The sequence below is a fragment of the Strix uralensis genome, chromosome 17, assembly GCF_047716275.1.
Source record: "Strix uralensis isolate ZFMK-TIS-50842 chromosome 17, bStrUra1, whole genome shotgun sequence".
NCBI lineage: Eukaryota > Metazoa > Chordata > Aves > Strigiformes > Strigidae > Strix > Strix uralensis.
The window spans coordinates 1,656,082-1,674,308 of NC_133988.1; the positions used below are offsets into that span (position 1 = coordinate 1,656,082).

The 18,227-nt window shown below is 53.5% G+C and overlaps 1 protein-coding gene across 1 annotated transcript in view; it reads right to left on the reverse strand.

Moving 5' to 3' along the window:
- The window catches only part of POLE (DNA polymerase epsilon, catalytic subunit), a 30,278-nt gene extending 16,937 nt beyond the window's left edge, over window positions 1-13,341 (reverse strand). Inside the window, exons 1-21 of the mRNA XM_074887659.1 lie at window positions 13,078-13,341; window positions 12,834-12,914; window positions 12,710-12,754; window positions 12,470-12,562; window positions 11,740-11,894; window positions 10,696-10,837; window positions 10,293-10,373; window positions 9,905-10,012; window positions 9,361-9,471; window positions 8,994-9,079; window positions 8,290-8,409; window positions 7,395-7,527; window positions 6,624-6,737; window positions 5,714-5,926; window positions 4,733-4,840; window positions 3,820-3,948; window positions 3,342-3,444; window positions 3,101-3,247; window positions 1,560-1,705; window positions 495-643; window positions 12-104 (exon numbers count right to left, since the gene is read on the reverse strand). Of these exons, the coding sequence (XP_074743760.1) occupies window positions 12-104; window positions 495-643; window positions 1,560-1,705; window positions 3,101-3,247; window positions 3,342-3,444; window positions 3,820-3,948; window positions 4,733-4,840; window positions 5,714-5,926; window positions 6,624-6,737; window positions 7,395-7,527; window positions 8,290-8,409; window positions 8,994-9,079; window positions 9,361-9,471; window positions 9,905-10,012; window positions 10,293-10,373; window positions 10,696-10,837; window positions 11,740-11,894; window positions 12,470-12,562; window positions 12,710-12,754; window positions 12,834-12,914; window positions 13,078-13,341 (2,621 nt within the window). The remainder of the gene's footprint in view (window positions 1-11; window positions 105-494; window positions 644-1,559; window positions 1,706-3,100; window positions 3,248-3,341; window positions 3,445-3,819; window positions 3,949-4,732; window positions 4,841-5,713; window positions 5,927-6,623; window positions 6,738-7,394; window positions 7,528-8,289; window positions 8,410-8,993; window positions 9,080-9,360; window positions 9,472-9,904; window positions 10,013-10,292; window positions 10,374-10,695; window positions 10,838-11,739; window positions 11,895-12,469; window positions 12,563-12,709; window positions 12,755-12,833; window positions 12,915-13,077) is intronic.
- Between the last annotated feature and the right edge of the window lie 4,886 nt (window positions 13,342-18,227).

Below are 18,227 nucleotides of genomic sequence, written 5' to 3' on the forward strand. Positions count from 1 at the left end.
CACACACTCACCCAATCTGCTCGATCAGTTCCCTGGCCTGGGTGATGATATTCGCTCCCGTGAAGCAGACAATGCCAGCCATTTCCATGGAGTACCAGCGAGCTCTATGAGCAGAAGAGTCAAAGTGAAGAGCATGAAATGCTCCCTCCCAAACTCAGCTACGGAAAGGGCAGAAGGACCTCCAGAGGACGAAGGGCAAGAAACACATCAACGCTGGCCCCTCGGTAGATTGTTCTCCTTGCCCTAGTTACGATGCTTCAGAAAAGCTGGAAACCCACTAACAGACAAGATTCCTGCCCTGTAACAGTTAATGTCTGGCAGGAGTCTCCAGGATGAGAAGTCATTAGTAGAAGCAAATGGAGTGTTACAGGCAGCATCCACCTTCATCTGGGTGCTTCAGAAGCAGGTGAAGCAAGTGACAGCCTCCTAGGACAATCCTGGTTTCCAAGGTCCCCTCTGCAGGACCCCAGCATCACCCAGTGGGGAAGACTCACCCTTTCCGCATAACATAGCCATAGAAAGAGTTGAGGATGCATTTGTGGGCCAGCTGCAGGGAGTCATACAGGATTTCCATGTTCTTGCAGCGCTTCACTTCAGAGGCATCTCCTGTCTCCACTGCTGCAGACAGCTTCTTCTTCCACACCTGCAAGCCACAGGCAGAGTCAGGACAATCCCACACATCACTACTGGTGGTATCCAACTGGTCCCCCTCAGTCCCAGCATAGCGTTACAACTCTAGAACAGTATCTTTGTCAAATATCAATCAGTAGCATGAGGTAAACGTTCTTTTTTCTTCTCCAGCAGAGGAGGGGTTGGCCAGAGGCACTTTGCCACACAGTGGGAGGGACCTGCAGCACCAGCTGTAACTCTGATGTTGATGATCAGAATTCAACCAGCACCAGCAGCGCTGCCCGTCTGTATCAGCTGTGCTGCACCACGTGTGCACAGGCAAGAACCAAATACACTGCCTGCAGCAACCCATGATGTCTGGCTGAACAGCAGAACAGCCAGTGTAGAAGAAGCCTCTTAGCCGGTTCCATGATTCATGGCAGGGGAGGCAGCTGGGACTAACCACAAAACAAACAGCTCATTAATTAACTCAGCCAGAGGTAGAGTCCTAGAGCCTTGTCATTGCCTTCAACACACTCCAAGAATAACATGCCCTGGTCTCCTCTAGCATGAACCTCAATCAGCAGAGAACTAGAGCGTCCTCCTGGAATCAACTGTGCCTTAACCCGAGATCTAGACCTTACTCCTCAGCTTGTCTCTCTTCTCCGTGTAGGAAGAATGGCCCAGACTGAACCCAGCCAGATCAGATATATCAGAACAGAGACTAGCTGAGGGTTTGCTAAACCCAGTGAAAACAGGAGATGGAGCTTCATTTCTGACAGCACCACAGAGGCAGTAAATGCTGCCGTGACAGCAGCCGTTGAAGATTCTGCAGAAAGCAGCCACAGCTGTCAGGAGATCCACCACGTCCTTAGGGCTCGGGTTTTCAGCAGAGAAGAGATCCCCAGCCTTGGCAAGACAAGTTAAACCAGTTAAACTTGTTAAAGTACCTTGTGCAGCCCCTTGAACTCATAGCGGCGGTCCCTAAAAGCTCGCACTGTGTCTACATAGAAAGAGTTCTCCCGCTGGCAGATGGTGGTGACTCGTTCCTCCACCTTGGTGACGTGGATCTTCTTGTACGCCTTGCGGCAGTAATCTAGGCAAGAGAAGAAGCAGAGGGAGCTTCTCAGGGATGGGTGCCCTGCTACGGACAGAGGAACGGGCAGAGTACGGACAGGGAGACAGCTAAGCATCAGGCACAAGTGAGCAGAAGATACCAGCACAGAGAGAAGCAGCACCTCGTTATGGAGAAACAGGGGCATATGGGGGAAGTAAACTCATTGTGATGCACATATGGCCCATCCACAAACCCAGGCTCTGCCTGCAACCAGCTGGATGGCTCTGCTGAACAGCATCACTCCAGGTGACAGGATAACCTTATGATTTCCTTCCATTAACAGCTTTAGTTATCAGCCTTCCAAAAAATGGTGCCATTCACAGAATCACAGAATCGTCTAGGTTGGAAAAGACCTTGAAATCATCCAGTCCAACCATCAGCCTGACATTGACAGTTCCCAACTCCACCAGATCCCTCAGCGCTGGGTCAACCCGACTCTTCAACCCCTCCAGGGATGGGGACTCCCCCCTGCCCTGGGCAGCCCATTCCAACGCCTGACTACCCGTTCTGGAAAGAAACGCTTCCTAATATCCAGTCTAAACCTGCCCTGGCGCAACTTGAGGCCATTCCCTCTTGTCCTATCACTTACTACTTGGTTAAAAAGACTCATCCCCCCTCTCTGCACCCTCCTTTCAGGGAGTTGTAGAGGGCCATGAGGTCTCCCCTCAGCCTCCTCTTCTCCAGACTAAACCCCCCCAGTTCCCTCAGCCGCTCCCCATCAGACCTGTGCTCCAGACCCTGCACCAGCTCCGTTGCCCTTCTCTGGACACGCTCGAGTCATTCAATGGCCTTTTTGGAGTGAGGGGCCCAAAACTGAACCCACTCATCGAGGGGCGGCCTCACCAGTGCCGAGCACAGGGGTAAGATCCCTTCCCTGTCCCTGCTGGCCACGCTAGTGCTGATACAAGCCAGGATGCCATTGGCCTTCTTGGCCACCTGGGCACACTGCTGGCTCCTGTTCAGCCGGCTGTCAATCAACACCCCCAGGTCCCTCTCTGACTGGCAGCTCTCCAGCCACTCCTCCCCAAGCCTGTAGCGCTGCTGGGGGTTGTTGTGGCCCAAGGGCAGCACCCGGCATTTGGCCTTAGTGAAGCTCATCCAGTTAATAATACATTCATCTTTCAGCTGAAATCCATAGCTCTCAACAGACAAAAGGAGAGACACTGACACAGGCCGGTGCCCGGCCCCTTTTCAGGAAGCACACAGGAGCCTGCTGGGATGCTGGACAAGGTCTGCCAAAGCACGGTCTGAGACCAGACCCAGTCTGAACTAACCCCACAGCCATAAGAGAAGCAATTAATGGTAAGCACCGCTCACAGTCTAGGTTGCAAAACACCTCTCCAAATCATGACACTGATTATTATTTTTTTTTACCTGCCAGCCGCTTCTTCTCATACTTGGCCTGCTCTTCCCGGGACAGCTCGTGGAAGGCACGGGGTCCTCCCTCGGGGGACAGGGGAGGGAACTTCTCCGACTCCAGCTGCTGCTGGATGCGGTGATACTCACTGCGGCTGGCAGGCACTGCAGAGGAAGGCAGCTATCAGTTTCCCAGGGGAGAAGCAGGATTTCATCTCCATCTCTGTGGGTTGGACTGCACGGTCCTTACTGTACTTACTGAACTCTCCTCTCCACTGCCAAGTCATTCGGCGCTGACAGTTGGCACCCGGCTTGTTGAAGTCACAGGCAGCACACGTGGCCTCATCCACTATGGCTGAGGGCTGGACACAGGTAAGACACACGGGTGTTAGAGGGGACAGCTCTCCAAACGGCCACTCATGCCAGAACAGGGCTGGGTGGCAGAAGACCATAGGTGTGAATATCAGAGACAGTACTCAGAGTTCTCCTTTCCAGAGCCTTTTGGGAACACAAAACTTGCAAAAACAATAGCTGTTTTTTGGGAGGAGTCCTAGCTAAAGCTGTAGCTCAGCCTCCACAGACCTGGCACCCCTGGCAGCTTGACTGAATTCACCCAGCCTTATCTGATCCCCCTGCCCCAGGCAGAAAGTTCAGCCATTGTTAACGGGATCCAGTCAGAGGGACCACCAAGGTCATCTGAAAGACAAATTAGAAGAGACGAGGCTGATGTTACCCACCTGCAGCCTGTTGGTTAGAATGATGTTGGGGTACATGGCCCCCACATCTAGATGGTAAATAAGAGGACACTCAATTCTGTTTGGAACATCCTTCAGGGAATTCAGTTTGACCTTGATTTCATCACAAACCTGTGGTGAGACAAAAAGTAGTGAGACTCAGACAGGAAGGAGTTAATGACTCAAATAATTGTTGAATTTGGTCTTTTACTCCTGCACAGGGACACCTGCCACTAACTCTGAGGAAGGATTTAAAAGGACCAAAAGAGCAGCAACAGGGACTCCTTGAACACTGGTACTTTAGGTTTGGTTTGGACCTCCAAGGTAGGCTTTATCTGTAGGGGTGCATGGAAAGTGAGAGCAGCTACTTCCTAAAGGTTACTCAACCAAGGACCTTTCCAGTGCAAAGGGGTTAATGGAGACAACAGCAAAGACCAGAAGTCCCCAGTCACTAACTGATCATGCTCTCCGAGAGGGGTGACCTGCACTCTGTAGTCAGTAAGAAGAAGGGAACAAGAGAAACATGAATATTTGGGGTATCTGAGGGGTTTTCTCAAGAAAAAGATATCTTCAAGATATCCTTCTTCTCACTAAATCCCTTCCCAGCTCTCTCAGAACTTTGCTCTTGGTTGAAATTGCAAAGGGTAAAGCAGGAAGCACATCCCTCAGCTGGGGCAGACCCTGGACCCCCAGGCTGGCTCCAGTGGCTGGGCAGGGGGGTCCTGGCTGGGGCTGCTGGGGGCGGCAGCTGCTTAGAACATCCCTTAACACCATCTCCTCTGCAGGTGCCCACAGATGGGCTTCTTAGTCTCTCTGTAGAGCATAAGATGAACCTAAACAGGCCCTTCAAAGCTGTAGCCCCCGCCAGGCAGCTCAGCCCCCCCTGCCAAGCCCAGCCACACTGCGGGTGATGTACCTCCTGGAAGTTGGTGACTTGATCCAACGGCAAACCCTCCTCCTCCTCGATGGCGTGCCGCAGCGTCTTCTCCACGTGCTGCACCAGGAAGTCGAAGGCAGCAGGATTCTGCAGGGACGTGTGGACTGCACTGAGACCACGGGCAGCCATCCCCTGCCCTGCTGCCCATGTCCCTGCCTGACTCAGGGGGGGCTCTAAGCACAGCCCTGCAGCACAGCACAGGCAGGGTCTACACCACTGACACCACGTCAAAAAAAAAAAAAAAGCAACAAAGGGAAGAGACAAGGGCAGGTAATGAGCAGTTGGTTGCATTTGTTTGGTAGTGCAGCACCTCTCATAGCTGCATGCTGGCTGGTGCAAGGGTCCAAAGATTCAGACTTAGTGCAGATCCTTTTATACAGCCAGTGCGTGCTCCCCCACGATAGATGATATCCATCAAAATGCCCCACACTGAGTGCAATGCATCGCACGGCAGAGAGCAAAGCTGCCTTGGAAAATTTAAGAGTCCGTGAGCACAACGCAAGGTGAAACAGGGCAAGGGGGAGGTGATGGAGATAGCAGCATGAACCAGAAACAGGTAAGAGATGCCCAGGAAGGGTTCAGAAGCAGCTTAGTTTGAGTGGGAGAAGGACAGAGGGAGGACAAGACCTCAAGGGGACAGAGGCAGGTTTTCCAAGAACCACTGGCTAAAAAACACACCCAAACCACCACTTCACTTGCTGTCAGCAAGGTCTGGCTTGCTTCCAGCACGCGATACGTATGACACTTGCCCTCCCAGTGAAGTACAGATGGTTACTTGGGGGCCTCCTCCCATCCCTTCCCAGCCCAGCTCCATGCAGCTTCAGGTGCTCAAGATCTCCTGAAGTATGACGGGTACTGCCCAAGCCCGGCAGGGACACACAGGAGATGTTGACACCAGCAGAGGGTTGTTCCTCACCACCACGATCCACGAGGACAGGGCTTGGGCACGTGGCCCCTTACCATTTTGAAGCGGCAGGGGATGTCACTGCGGAAGACCCCGGATTCCAGTGCTTCCACGTGGCCTCCCACATACGTCTCCAAGTCCAGCACGTGGCCATCTTCTGTAAGTTTGTTGAATTCCTGCTCCTGCTTGTTGGGGAAGATGATGTTGGCGTGATAGGCCTGAACCATCAGCAATGCCTCGCACAGTGTCCCAGATCCTTTTCTTAACACCTGCAGGAGAGACATCAAAGCTGGTTTTAAACTCAAAAAGAGTAGATTTAGATTATATATAAGGAAAACTCTTTACTATGAGTGTGGCAAGACACTGGCACAGGTTGCCCAGAGAAGTTGTGGCTGCCCCCTCCCTAGAAGTGTTCATGGTCAGGTTGAATGAGGTTTTGAGCAACCTGATCTAGTGGAAGGTGTCCCTGCCCATGGCAGGGGGGTTGGACTAGATGATCTTTGAAGGTCCCTTCCAACCTAAACCACCCTGTGATTCAGCAAGAAGTGCTGTGCCAACCCTGGTGGGACTGGACCAGCCTTACAGCCACATCAATGAGTTGGACAGCTTCAGCTGATGACACGTGTGCGATGGCACAGCAGGCAGTGCTGTAGAGCACGGCAAGGACGATGGGAGCAAGTCAGAAACCAATTGCAAGTTAACTTGGCTAAGCTCCACATCAGCCATACTTTCTTGCTCCAGCCCTGTACTGACAACCCACAGGTCTCTTGTTCTTAGGCACCTCTCTCAAAACACCCCAGGGCTGCAGAGAGGAAGGAGTAGCCTCCAAATCCACCCTCCCTCCCTGACACAGATGGGAAAGTGCCCAGGCAGTGGGAATCAGGTCTGTGGCCAGAGCATCCCTGCAGCACAGGAGACATGGCTCTTTGCCCAGCAAAGAAATCATCATTTCAGGAGTGCACCCACCTCATCAGGCTCCATGGGAATGATGGTGCACAAGGCAAAAATGAAAGGATGAACATACTTCATATACATGTAATAGGTAGCAACTGCATCGGACACTGAATAGGTGGCCAGGGTCTGTCAGGAAAGGGTGAGAGGCAAATTAATCCCAATCACATGTGATGGAGCAGCTCAGTGACATTGCTCATTGCTTCGTGCTGGACATGCTTGTATCAGCAGAAAGGAGGGAAAGGTGTATTTCTCCATATCCTAGATTGTAAAGAACAATCTGCTTCTGACGACATCCTGCTCTAGCTTTAATTACACAGTAATACATCAGCTTTGAATGAGAAGTGGGGAGGATGAGCTCATGGCACAGATGCCACTCCATTTGGGAATCAGGAGGCTGCTCCAGGGCTTCAGCAGAAATCCCCTGCCCGCAGCACCTGGAGCACTAAGCCTATTTCCTGTCCCTCCAGCAAATCAGGTCTCTTTGTGGTGTTTCTGATTTAGGCAGTGCCTGTCAACCTTGCATTGATGTAAATAAATACAGAAAGTACACAGTGCAATGCCAGTGCTAGAGCCACTTCAAAGAAATCCTGTTCTTTCTCCCCACAAGCTTAAGTGCTTCTAAGGCACTGGCAAACTGGGGAGACAGATTGAGTTAATTTCTCAAAACTGACTGCATTAAGCAAAACCATTTCGTAGCACTGACTCAAGGTTTCAATCACATTGCAACTGCTCTAGGCTTGTTTTCCAATTGCTCAGAGGAGATACAGAACAGGAAGGGAATACCTGAGGCTCCTCTGTAGCCATCCGGCACATCTCTTCAGGGTCCAGCTCCACTGGATCGTAACCCAGTTTTGCTTTAGCTGCTGCTTTCAGGTTGTGACTTCCCACTGGGAGGTAACTGTCTCTCTTCACCCACCTGGACAGAACCATGAAAATACCAGTCTGTGCAGAGAAATCAGCCCTGCCCTTCAACAAGGGGCTCAGGCTTGCAGAGGGGACCTCTCACTGAGGACAGCTGAGAACTGAGCATCCAAGGGCAGCGGGGTAAGAGGCTGCCCAGCTTTAGATACCCTGCATCTCTACCCATGCACTTAAATCCCAACCAGGACAAACCCCGCTACCCATACCATCACCACGGCTCAGAATTACCACCCTCCAACTCCCTCAGTGTCTTTAAGATAAACATTTAAGCACTGGAGGAGACACCACCAGGACTGCAAGGACAGCCAGACACTTTCCAAAGTCCAGACACTGCCTTAGTGGAGGAAACCCACATAAAAAACCCAACTTTTCTCTCTCCTATGCATGCACAACATGTCCTTTCCTCTCCCGGCTGTGCCAGGAGGCTGTTGCGTTAGGATACTGGCCCTTCGCCACTCCAATAGCCTGATCTTATCCCACCCTCTCTCTGCTGCCACAAATCAGACCTCAAACACCTGAGGACAGCCACCAGCAGGCTGCAGGGAGAGACAGCTTCAGGGGAAGGCCTGGCAGCTCCTGCAGTATGCAGAGTGCCAAGGGGACACAGCACCGTCAAAGAATGTACTATCACACCAGCCTAGGGAGATGTGACACATGAAAGCTTCCAACAGACAGTATTTAAATACAACTGTAGGTATTTTATATAAATTCAAGAGATAAAGACACAGTTATACAGTAGAGGAGCAGCATCTGGTACCTCAGACAGTCCATGTGGATGCACTGGGATGCTTTGTACTCTCCTTGGCTGTCCTTCTGAAACCCAATTTCCTGATACATATTCATTCCATGAGCTGCTGCTCTTGCTTCCACAAAGGGCCTGGGGAAAGAGGCAACGTGAAGAGAAGGAACAGAACAGCCATCTTCCTTCATCTCCAATGTTTTCACAACTGCTTTGTTACAAACTACCTAAAGAATTTTTCTTGCAATTATCTGTGATATCTGGCCATGGGGCAAACTTTCTGCAGGACAGAATTTCAGCGTGACCCAAGAGGCAAAGCTGCTTGCTTTTATCCTGCACCAGGAGGTGGAGGCACATAGTGCCTCCCCCCCTGCTTCCTGAAGGCTTGCCTGCACCCCTCTGCCTGATATCCTCCAGGTGTCTTTTGACCCTCTCCCTGCTCTCCCAAGACTGAGCTCATCCACACACCAAAACTGCCGTACTGACAAGGGTTTAAAGCAGCTCAGCCAAGCAGATGGGACTCTACAGAAGCTCATACTTCCAAGCAAACGACCACAGGATTTGCTGAGGTGCTCAAACCGGGCAGACAGTCGGCATGGATCACACACTGTGATCACACCTCATCGCTGTGTGAGCTATGGAAGGATGCTGAGGCTGGTACCTGACCCTGCCCCACAGCTCAGGTGACACCTTGCCAGCTTAGCTTTCATTCCTGATCTCACCAGTCAAAGAAGTCTCCATTGTACGTGACAATGATGGTGGGTTTGGTCTCCTGGACATGTTCAAACCACCTCTGGATTAAATGAGCCTAGGGTGAAACAGGAGAGTAGAAGAGATAAATATATAAAGTGACTTCATCTCCTCCATGGAGAGGTGGTGGATATCACACAGTTTACTCCACCCCTCCCCTCTCCTCCCCATCTAGCCCAAACATGACGTCTCTTACCCCTACTACCAAGAAATGAAAGTATGACCAGCCCAGCTGGACCCACCATGTTCCCCAGCGAGGCAGCCTACCAAGCAATTAGGTCTCTTTGGCCAACAAGAGCCCCAGACAGGTAACAAGTCTGCTGGGCAGAACTGACTTACTTCGTCCGGTTCATTAAAGACACAAAACGGACCCTCATACTCCGGTTTGGGAGTAAACTCAAAGTCTTCAATATCCTCAGATACGATCTCCCTGTTCGTGATCAGGTAGCCCTAGGGAGGTTACAAGGAGGCAGTTAGGAGGACTTGGCTTGCAGGCAACTCGAAATTGCTGTCCAAACGACGCAACATTTTCCTCTTGAAAGCCAGAGCTTCTGTCAAGGGGGAACAACTGTTTGGGGAGTCACCTGCTGAATCACTGCTGGCCATCAGCTGAGGAGGCCACAGGGAGACAACACGGGACAGCAGAGTTGTCCCTGTGCTCTCCAGGTTACAACTGCTCCCTCAGAGGAGCACCAGCAACCTGAGCTGGGTACCACGAAGCTAAGCATCTTATGTGTCATTCAGACTTTAATTTCTTTCCCGCAGCCGCACACCAAGCGGCCAGCAGCAAGGCAAGCTTGGAGTGAGCTGGGCTGGAGGCAAAATGCTGGCCTGCTCCCTGGCTTTGCTGCCGGAGCAAGGAAACCACTCTGCTGTCCCTTACCTGCCCATCAATCATGTAGGAGATCATCATGATCTGGTCTGTCTCTGCATCAGGAAACTTCAAAGGGAGTTTGGTAGTTTCAATGTCAAAGGCGAGAACGACAGGATCCTGAGCAGGACCAAATCCATTAGAAAATATTCTAAAGCTGACTTGAAGTTAAAGAGTGATTCCCGTTAAGCCCAGTGCTAGCCCAGCAAGTGAACCAGACCCTTCCCAGTAATCATTTTACTGCTTTATCCACCCAAAAATCACTGCCCAAGCCCAGAAACAAAGCTCTCCCCCTGCACGCCACGGTGCAATACCGCCAGCGCATCAGAAAGCGGCTCCTCAGGGCAGACACTCCCGCCGTGCGCCCGGACAAACGGACACCTGCCCGACCAACGCTCACCGGTCGCTCCACGAGGTCGTCTCGGCGGGTGATTTCGGGGGGGTAGGTGCTACCCCGGTACCGCACATTGTACCAGTGAGCCTGTCAAGAGAGGGTGGGCAGTGCCTTACAGCGGGGCCAGCTCCTTGCACTTCTGTTCAGCTGCTGGGGACTGAGCTGTGCAAATTAACTGCAGTCCAGAAGAAAGGCTCAAACTGTGGCTGTGCATCAATCATTTAACTTTTCTGTGTATCATTAGCTAAGAAGGCGGCCCAGCAGTACAGGACTAAGCTTCACACATGAACTCATCATCACTGACACCTTTGCAAAGGTGCTGGGGAGAAGACGTTTCCACCCTGCCCACAATTCAGGAGTACAGCAGCAGGAAAGCGAAGCTCTTCCAGCTTCCCTACTCCTTACTCACCACGTGGATCTTCAGGTCAATGGAGAGGCGAATGTGGTAGGGTACGTCGTACTCCCGCATATCCACAATGTTGTCCATCTGGTTTGCAACCTTTCTGGAGGCTCCTTCCTCATCCGTGCTCAGGCTGCCTCCACTCAGAGCGCTGCAAGGAGCGGAGCGAAGCAGCCACCTTACCTGAGGGCACATCTCTGCAGGCTCAGCCGCGAGGGACAGCACATGGCACCGGTGACACCCGACAGCGGGAGCCACTGACAGGAGAGGAGAGAATGGCAATCGCCTCCCCGCCATCCAATCACCCTCTGCTTGCAGGTGTCCCTGGGACGGACAGTCCCATCGCTCCCATCTAAATTCACCTTTTCTCATGTTTGTGAGCTGCGTCTGCTCACAGATAAAATCCACATGTGCCTGTATAATGAACAGTTCTTACAGCACTGGATTTATAAGTATGGTAATGAGTCTAAGCATAACGAGGCAACCCGGGAAGCACTTTGAACAGGGACAGTATGCTTTCTGGGTGAGTAGGGAGCACTCATCTCGCTTGATTCCTCTTCCTCAAGTTTCAGCTGAAATCAGACTTCAGGGCCAAGAAACCAGAGGGGCAAATTTTTCATGTGTATATTCCGGTTATTTCTTTTCTGTCTGCAACCATGTTTCCAGTCTTGTAAACAAGCGCCTAGCTTCTTATTCAGATAGAAAATGTCTATTGGTTTTTTTCCCCCTTTTGTCACAGACAGAAGTAAGGTTGCCCAGCGCCTCTCAGTAGCCTTCCTCAGGGAACCAAAAAACCCCAAACAAACAAATAAAAAAAAAATCTATTTCATCAGCAGGCAGAGGTACCACCACAGCACATCACATTCCAGAGGCTCTGGGGCCTCTTGATGTGCAGCACTGAGCGGAAAAACCACCTCAGAGATAGGTGGCAGAAAGGCATAGTTGGGGTCAGACCACAGGCAGGACAACACCTCTCTGAGGACAGCTAAGAAATAATCAAGGGAGCTTAATTAACACACAGAACCACCCGGCCACCCTAAGCAGAGCTCCCACCTGGACAGCATGGCGGTGTAGACATCGCTCGCCTGGTCTCGCTCTCTGTTTTTCCTCACAGCAGGAGAGATCTCCTTCCGCACCTTCACCAAGTCATCCACCGTGTTGAAAGACAGCTTGATGTAGTTTCTCTTCAGGCCCACCAAGTGGTTTGGCTGCAAAGTAGCAAGACAATGCCAGCTCAGTGGGGATGAGGACGGAGGGATGGCCACCACAAGAGAGGGTGGGGACAGCCGAGTAGGCTGATGTAGGTGGAAAAAATGGCCAAAAAAGAGGTGCCAACGGGTGGGAGAGTCAAGCACCAAGAAAAGACTCTGGTGGGCACATCAGGGAAGAGCACAAGAGCTGCACAGCAAGGGCCCAGCCAGCCTTGCTGCCCGCACAGGCAGGAGCACAAGCGGGATTCACCAGGGGAAGAGGAGAAAGAGCAGGTCAAGCATAAGCAGCGTCCCCCTCCCACAGCACCCTCTCCTCCTCCAATTGTTCTTTAATTCCTGCAATTAAACATCTTGAACACACTGAAACAGCTGATGTGCTCAAGGACAGGAATGTAATCACCACTGATAAGCAGTTAGCCATAACTAACCCATTTCTGATAGGCACCACGAGCAGCACTAGGAGTCTGTAGTCAAGTCGTTTCCCTTCACTACTCAGTCCCATTCGACCTCACCAGAGCTGCGCAAGGTCCAAAAAAAAAAATCTCTACTCAAGAGCACAGAGGAATACAGACCAGGTCCAGGTCTTCTTTGGGGACAGTTTCCAGCTTTGCAATCTTCCCTTGGAACTTCTTGGAGAGGAAGGAGGACACTTCTCGCTCGCAGCCCTGCCAAAAGACCCCGGGGCTGAGCATCGTGGCTCCCTCCCTCAGGAGACTGTCCCAAAGCAGGATTGCCCAGGAGGTCTTGAGCTCCCCAGGGACCTGCTGTCCCCTTCCCTGGGGACCTCGGCCCTCCCAGGGTCCCCTCCTCACCTTCTGGGTGGCAATGTAGAAGTAGGGCTTGTAGGGCAGGGCCACCTAGGAGAGAGCAGAGGGGTAACGGCAGCCGGTCCCCTCGAGGGACCCTGCGCCCCGCCCGGCCCGTCCCAGGACCCACCTTGAAGCGGCTCCCGTCCTCCTGGATGAAGTAGTAGTCCACAGCGCTCACCGACCGTCGGTCCTCATCCAGCACCTCCGTCTGCCCACAGGCACCGTGGACTCAGCGGGGCCCCTCCGTGAGGCCTCCCAGGACCCCTCCATGGGACCCCGCCCCGGGCCCTACCGGGGGCCTCCCCGTGGGACAACCACCCCCCTCCCCGGGGCCCCATCGGTTGGCCGCTCGCCCCCCCCCCGCCCCGTACCGGGTGCATGTTGATGAGCCAGCCCGTCCGCTCGCCGGGCTCCGCCGGCCGCTGGAAACCGAACAGCTCGTCCAGCCGGTCCGTGCGCTGCGATCGCTCCAGGCGCTTGAGAGCGGACAGCGCGGGGCCATCGTCCCTGCCAGAGGCCGCGCCCTCAGCCCCCGCCGGCTCCCGCGGCCCCCCCGCCCGCCGCCCCCACCGCGCTCCCTCGGGGGCTCCGCCGCTGCCCGGCTCGGCGCGCCGCCCGCCGCCCCGCAGCACCATCCCGGCCCGGCCCGGCCCGGCCCGCGGGAGGAATTTCCCGCGCTGCGCCCGGTTCCCGCGAGAACGAAACTCGCCCCGCCCCCGCAGCGAGAGCACCAATCAGAGAGCGGCCCCGCATCACCCGCGGGCACCTCCCACCAATGGCGGGAGGAGCGCCTCGCCCCGTCCCGCCCCCGCGGCGACAGCACCAATCAGTGAGCGGTCCCGCCTCACCCGCGGGCACCTCTCACCAATGGCGAGCGGAGCGCCTCGCCCCGTCCCGCCCCCGCGGCGACAGCACCAATCAGTGAGCGGCCCCGCCTCACCCGCGGGCACCTCCCACCAATGGCGAGCGGAGCGCCTCGCCCCGTCCCGCCCCCGCGGCGACAGCACCAATCAGAGAGCGGCCCCGCCACAACCGCGGGCACCTCCCACCAATGGCGGGCGCAGCGCCCCGCCCCGCCCCGCCGCCATCCCCGGGACGGCCCGTTCCGGCAGCCGGGGCGGGAGGCGCCTCCGCGGCTGCTCGGGCGGGGCGGCCGCTGCGGCCGAGGCGGGGCTGAGCGCCCCTTGCCCGGCTGAGGCGTGGCTCGGGGTGTCCGCCAGGGCCCGGGAGGCGGGGAGCAGCCTGGTGCACCGGGCCGGCCGCCCCCGCTGGGCTGTCCCTGCCCGGCCGGTGGAGCGCGGGGCCCCTCTCCGGGCGGGGGGATGTGCTGCCGCTTTCCCCTGTTTGGATTGAGGCGGCAGCGGCGCTGAGCGCGTGTCGCGGAGACACGCAGATGGCCCCGGACGAGGTGTTGCGGCCATCAGCACCCACATCGCACCCCGGCCCCTCCGGGGTGGCGGCAACGGCGGGTCACTAATGCAGCACGCACACACTCGGGGGTCACACGCGCACCCGTGGGTCCCTCTGTCCCCCCAGCACCCCTGCCTGGACCGGTTTGGGGGTGTACTCTTGCCCCCCCCAAGATACGCGTGGTCCGGCTCCAGCTGCACGAGCCCCTCATTCTCCTCACACCAGCCCCCCCCCCCCAGTAGCTGGTTTTGGGGACACCATTCCCACCCCTGGCTGGAGTTTGAAGACCCCCCAGTCACTCCAGTAGCTGCGCTGGGACCTCACTCACTCCAGTAGGTGACACCGAATCCCCTGAGGCACACACAGGTCTCGGCAGCAGCTGGGCGCTCGGTCCCTGCAGCACACACTCACATACATGGTGTCGCGGGAGGATATCGGACCTGCACAACTCTATGAGAGTTATATCCAGCAAAGCCGTTTATTTTTCCAATAGTACATACTTATGCTCTCGCCAAAGCTCTTACTTCATAATTAGCAAATCAGCAATTAGACAGCTATCAACCTTTTCTCCTATCGGCATCAGACCCCTCTAACACGCGCTGTGCAGACCAATCACCTCTCGTTCACGCGCTGTTCACGCGGCGGTAACTTCTCACAGCTCAGCACTTTCCCACGGCTCAGTGTTGCAGCTGGCCGTTGTTTTTCCCTGACACCTTGGCACAACTCGGCAGTTTCTGATCTTTCTCCCCAGGCCTGTTTCTCATCAAAGCCTTGCTGCTTCTCAGGGGCTGCGCAGGGCTGACAGGCCGATGTCTCCCACATCCCCCCCGTCTTTGTTTTACAGCTGCACCTGTGAGACTTGTTTCAGAGCTTTATCAATTAAGGTTTAGACAAACTTCAAAAGACACAGTTTACCTAAAACAATTCTACAAAAGGCTAAAAATCAAACAGCAGTTACAGTTACTAGTTGAAAAGAGTAGGACAGTCTTTTTCACCATCACATTTCCAGGACACTGGGATACACTGGGTTGACTGAGGACCACAGCTGATTTCATTGACTCCACATGTTCTCCTATGGCACAGTTCAGCACTCTCGTCACACCCATCCTCGCAGTCCGGATCCCATCACACTGCCGTCTGTTAGGCACACACTGACCACTGACCACACAAAATCAGATTCAGCACACGTCTTCTTCACACAAGCACTCTCATCACTGCCATAAAGCATATGACTAAGTGTTACAAAATAAGGAAGATACAGAATAGCACACTTACTTAATGGGGTACTAATAGTCAGATCCTCAATTGCTGGGGAACCCTGGATGCAGTGAGAATTCAGAGTGCCCTTCCTCGCAAACCGGAAATCCTACACGATGTGTCCATCCGTAGGTGAGGCATCCAGAGTCGCTGCAAGCAGGTCCAGCCTCTAAATCAACAGGCCAAGATAACTGGCAATTTTCTTTGAACGGAAACATCTGATTTCATCCTCCTGTTGGGTTCCACCCAGCGCCAGGCCGCCACTCAAGGGGGAAAACCAAGGGAGTTTCTAATAAGGTTAAACAATTGAGTTCTTAATTCTTAATATTGCTAAACAAAGGAAGTTGAATACCACATTCTTACAGCATTTCATCCTTATTAATTACATTTTGTCTAAGCTACATCTTTCACTAGTGACTAGTAAGCCTATATATTTCATCAAGGAGTTGCAATTACTGTTAGCATTTTCTCTTAAAAGAGTTGGCAACCGTAGTGTGATTAAGGACAGACATAGTGTATTTTGTCCCGTTGCAGCAGCAAGCATAACCCATCCATTCTGCTTAAATGATCAGTCGAAGACACCACAAGCTGTCGGCAGAGGGGCATCCACAGCACCCACAGCCCGCTCCTGAGTGTCCACCAAAAGCTGCCTCTCACACCTCAGGTGTGGTCGCACACACCCTGCCGGTAACCACCGGGGACCGTGACCTGTGGAGACACAACATAACCTCTTCCCCGGGTTATTAAAGGATCTGGTCCTGCCCAGTTACACTCTCCAGGTTTTTTGCTCACACTTGAGCCTTGCCCTGGACTTCTTGTTGATCTGGTATCTGTGACGAGAAGTGATGCAATATTGGTGGCACCTGTGAGGCAGGGGAAATGTTTAAAAGGTTCATGACATATAATGCCTTATTTAGCCTTTCGTGAGGTGTAGATTGATCCCCTCCATCTCCCCCTTTTTGTTGTTGCAATAGACGCTTTAGTGTGCCATGCGTACGCTCCACAACGGCCTGTCCGGTCGGTGAGTGGGGAATGCCGGGCAGATGCTTGACTGCCCACTGTATGGCAGGACACAAACACTGCTCCAGAAAAGGTACCAACAGACACAGGTACATATTTTAATGTTCCAAATGCAGTGAAGTGAGTGACCTCAGATTGCCATAATTCTGAGGAGGTGAGTCCCCGAGGGTTGACACCACCAGCTGTTGAAGAGAGGGAGTCCTCTGGCACTCAGGGCAAGTGGTGATGATGTCTCTATCCTGATGCCTTGATAAAGAAAATTGGTTTTGTATTGCCCTGGCATTTTGGTGGAAAAAATGCATGTGAAAGCCGTGCTTGCTCAAAGACATTTGTATTAGCCACTGTAACATGTGCGTAGTAACCGGAACAAGGATACACACAGGCTCCTGACCAGCAAGTAATGGTAGGCGCTGCCTACCTGTCATAATGCACTCTTTTTTTTTTTTTTTTTTCCCGTTTCCCAACAGTCTACATACTCCTGTTGGTATTAAGGACACTGTGGTATCTAATGATGTTACTGACTCGGAGGCTGCTAAGTCCACGCCTGATTGGTATCCACTAAATTATTATAAACCACCACTGGTTGCAATATGTTATTAGTGTCTTTTTGTTCACACTCGTGCCTGGAGCTCCCCCTATCTTCTTCCAGTGTTTTAACATACAGCCGAGGGGACTCTTTTTGACTATTCCCCCACTCTGGCTGCTTCCCATCTCGTCTACTTTACCTTAACACACTACCCGATTAAGCTGACAATACCCCCTCAGGCAGATGGTACAAGGGTGCACTCTCCCCACAGAGTACGCACCTAAATTCCAGACAACAATGAACACAGAATTACTGCCTCCCGCTGGAGGAGATATTTCACCTGTGACACTTCAAACACTGAGCCCAAACAAACAGGCAGCACCGGCGACCCAGCGGGTGGGCACTAGGGCGTTCTGTCCGAAGGAATGTTCCCTCATCCTGCACTACCCCCCACTGGTACAGAGTCTGCCCTGCGCTTCGTTCCTCTGCAGCCGCCTCCCTCGCGGGATAACGGAACTGCGGGTCAGAGAACTCCGCACTGCGCAGCTGCAGCCGGGCTGCGCCTCACACCCGCAGAACAGTCACACACCCACACAAAGGGGCCCTGACACTTACTACTCACACAACATCAAATGACAAACACTACAAACATCAAAACACCATTAAGAATATATAAAGCCATTACTTGTTGATTATGTGGTGCGTCCAGAAAATTCCCCCTTCTTTGTTTTTAAACCAAGGCCTTTAGTGTACTGACCATCAGAGAGGTTTAAAGTTAGTCCTTTTAGAATGGACAAGGGATTCTGCATCCCAGTGTCGGCACCTTCTGTAAAAAACTGCTGCTTTTGGTGTTCGGGGGAGGCGGGACGGACGACCGCGCGGTGCCACATGGCCACAGGCAGTCGCTCCGCGGCGGGGGGGCTCGGGGAGGCCCGGGGCCGCTGCTGCCAACTCCGCGCTTTAAGAGTGTCCGAAACTTCCAAGCGGTCGCCAGCTCACTGGCATGCTGATCCCCCTTGGAAATGGCATCCCACAGCTGTTCCCCTATTTCAGCCCATTTTGCTGGTTCAAAGGCTGTGAGGGTATCGGCAGGATGGCCGTGGCTTCTGCACCATTTAAGTAACCTTCGTACAGAAGTTTCATTATAAGTTATCCCTCTCTTAGAGAGTATATGCAGCAGGAGTCTGACAGTGGCCATCTCCTCTGCGGACTTGTTCTGCCCCATGCTGCCCCCGACTGATCACCTCTCCCGGGTGAGTTTCTGTCGATCGACTGTTCTCCTACCTCCCTGTCACACCCCGCTGCAGA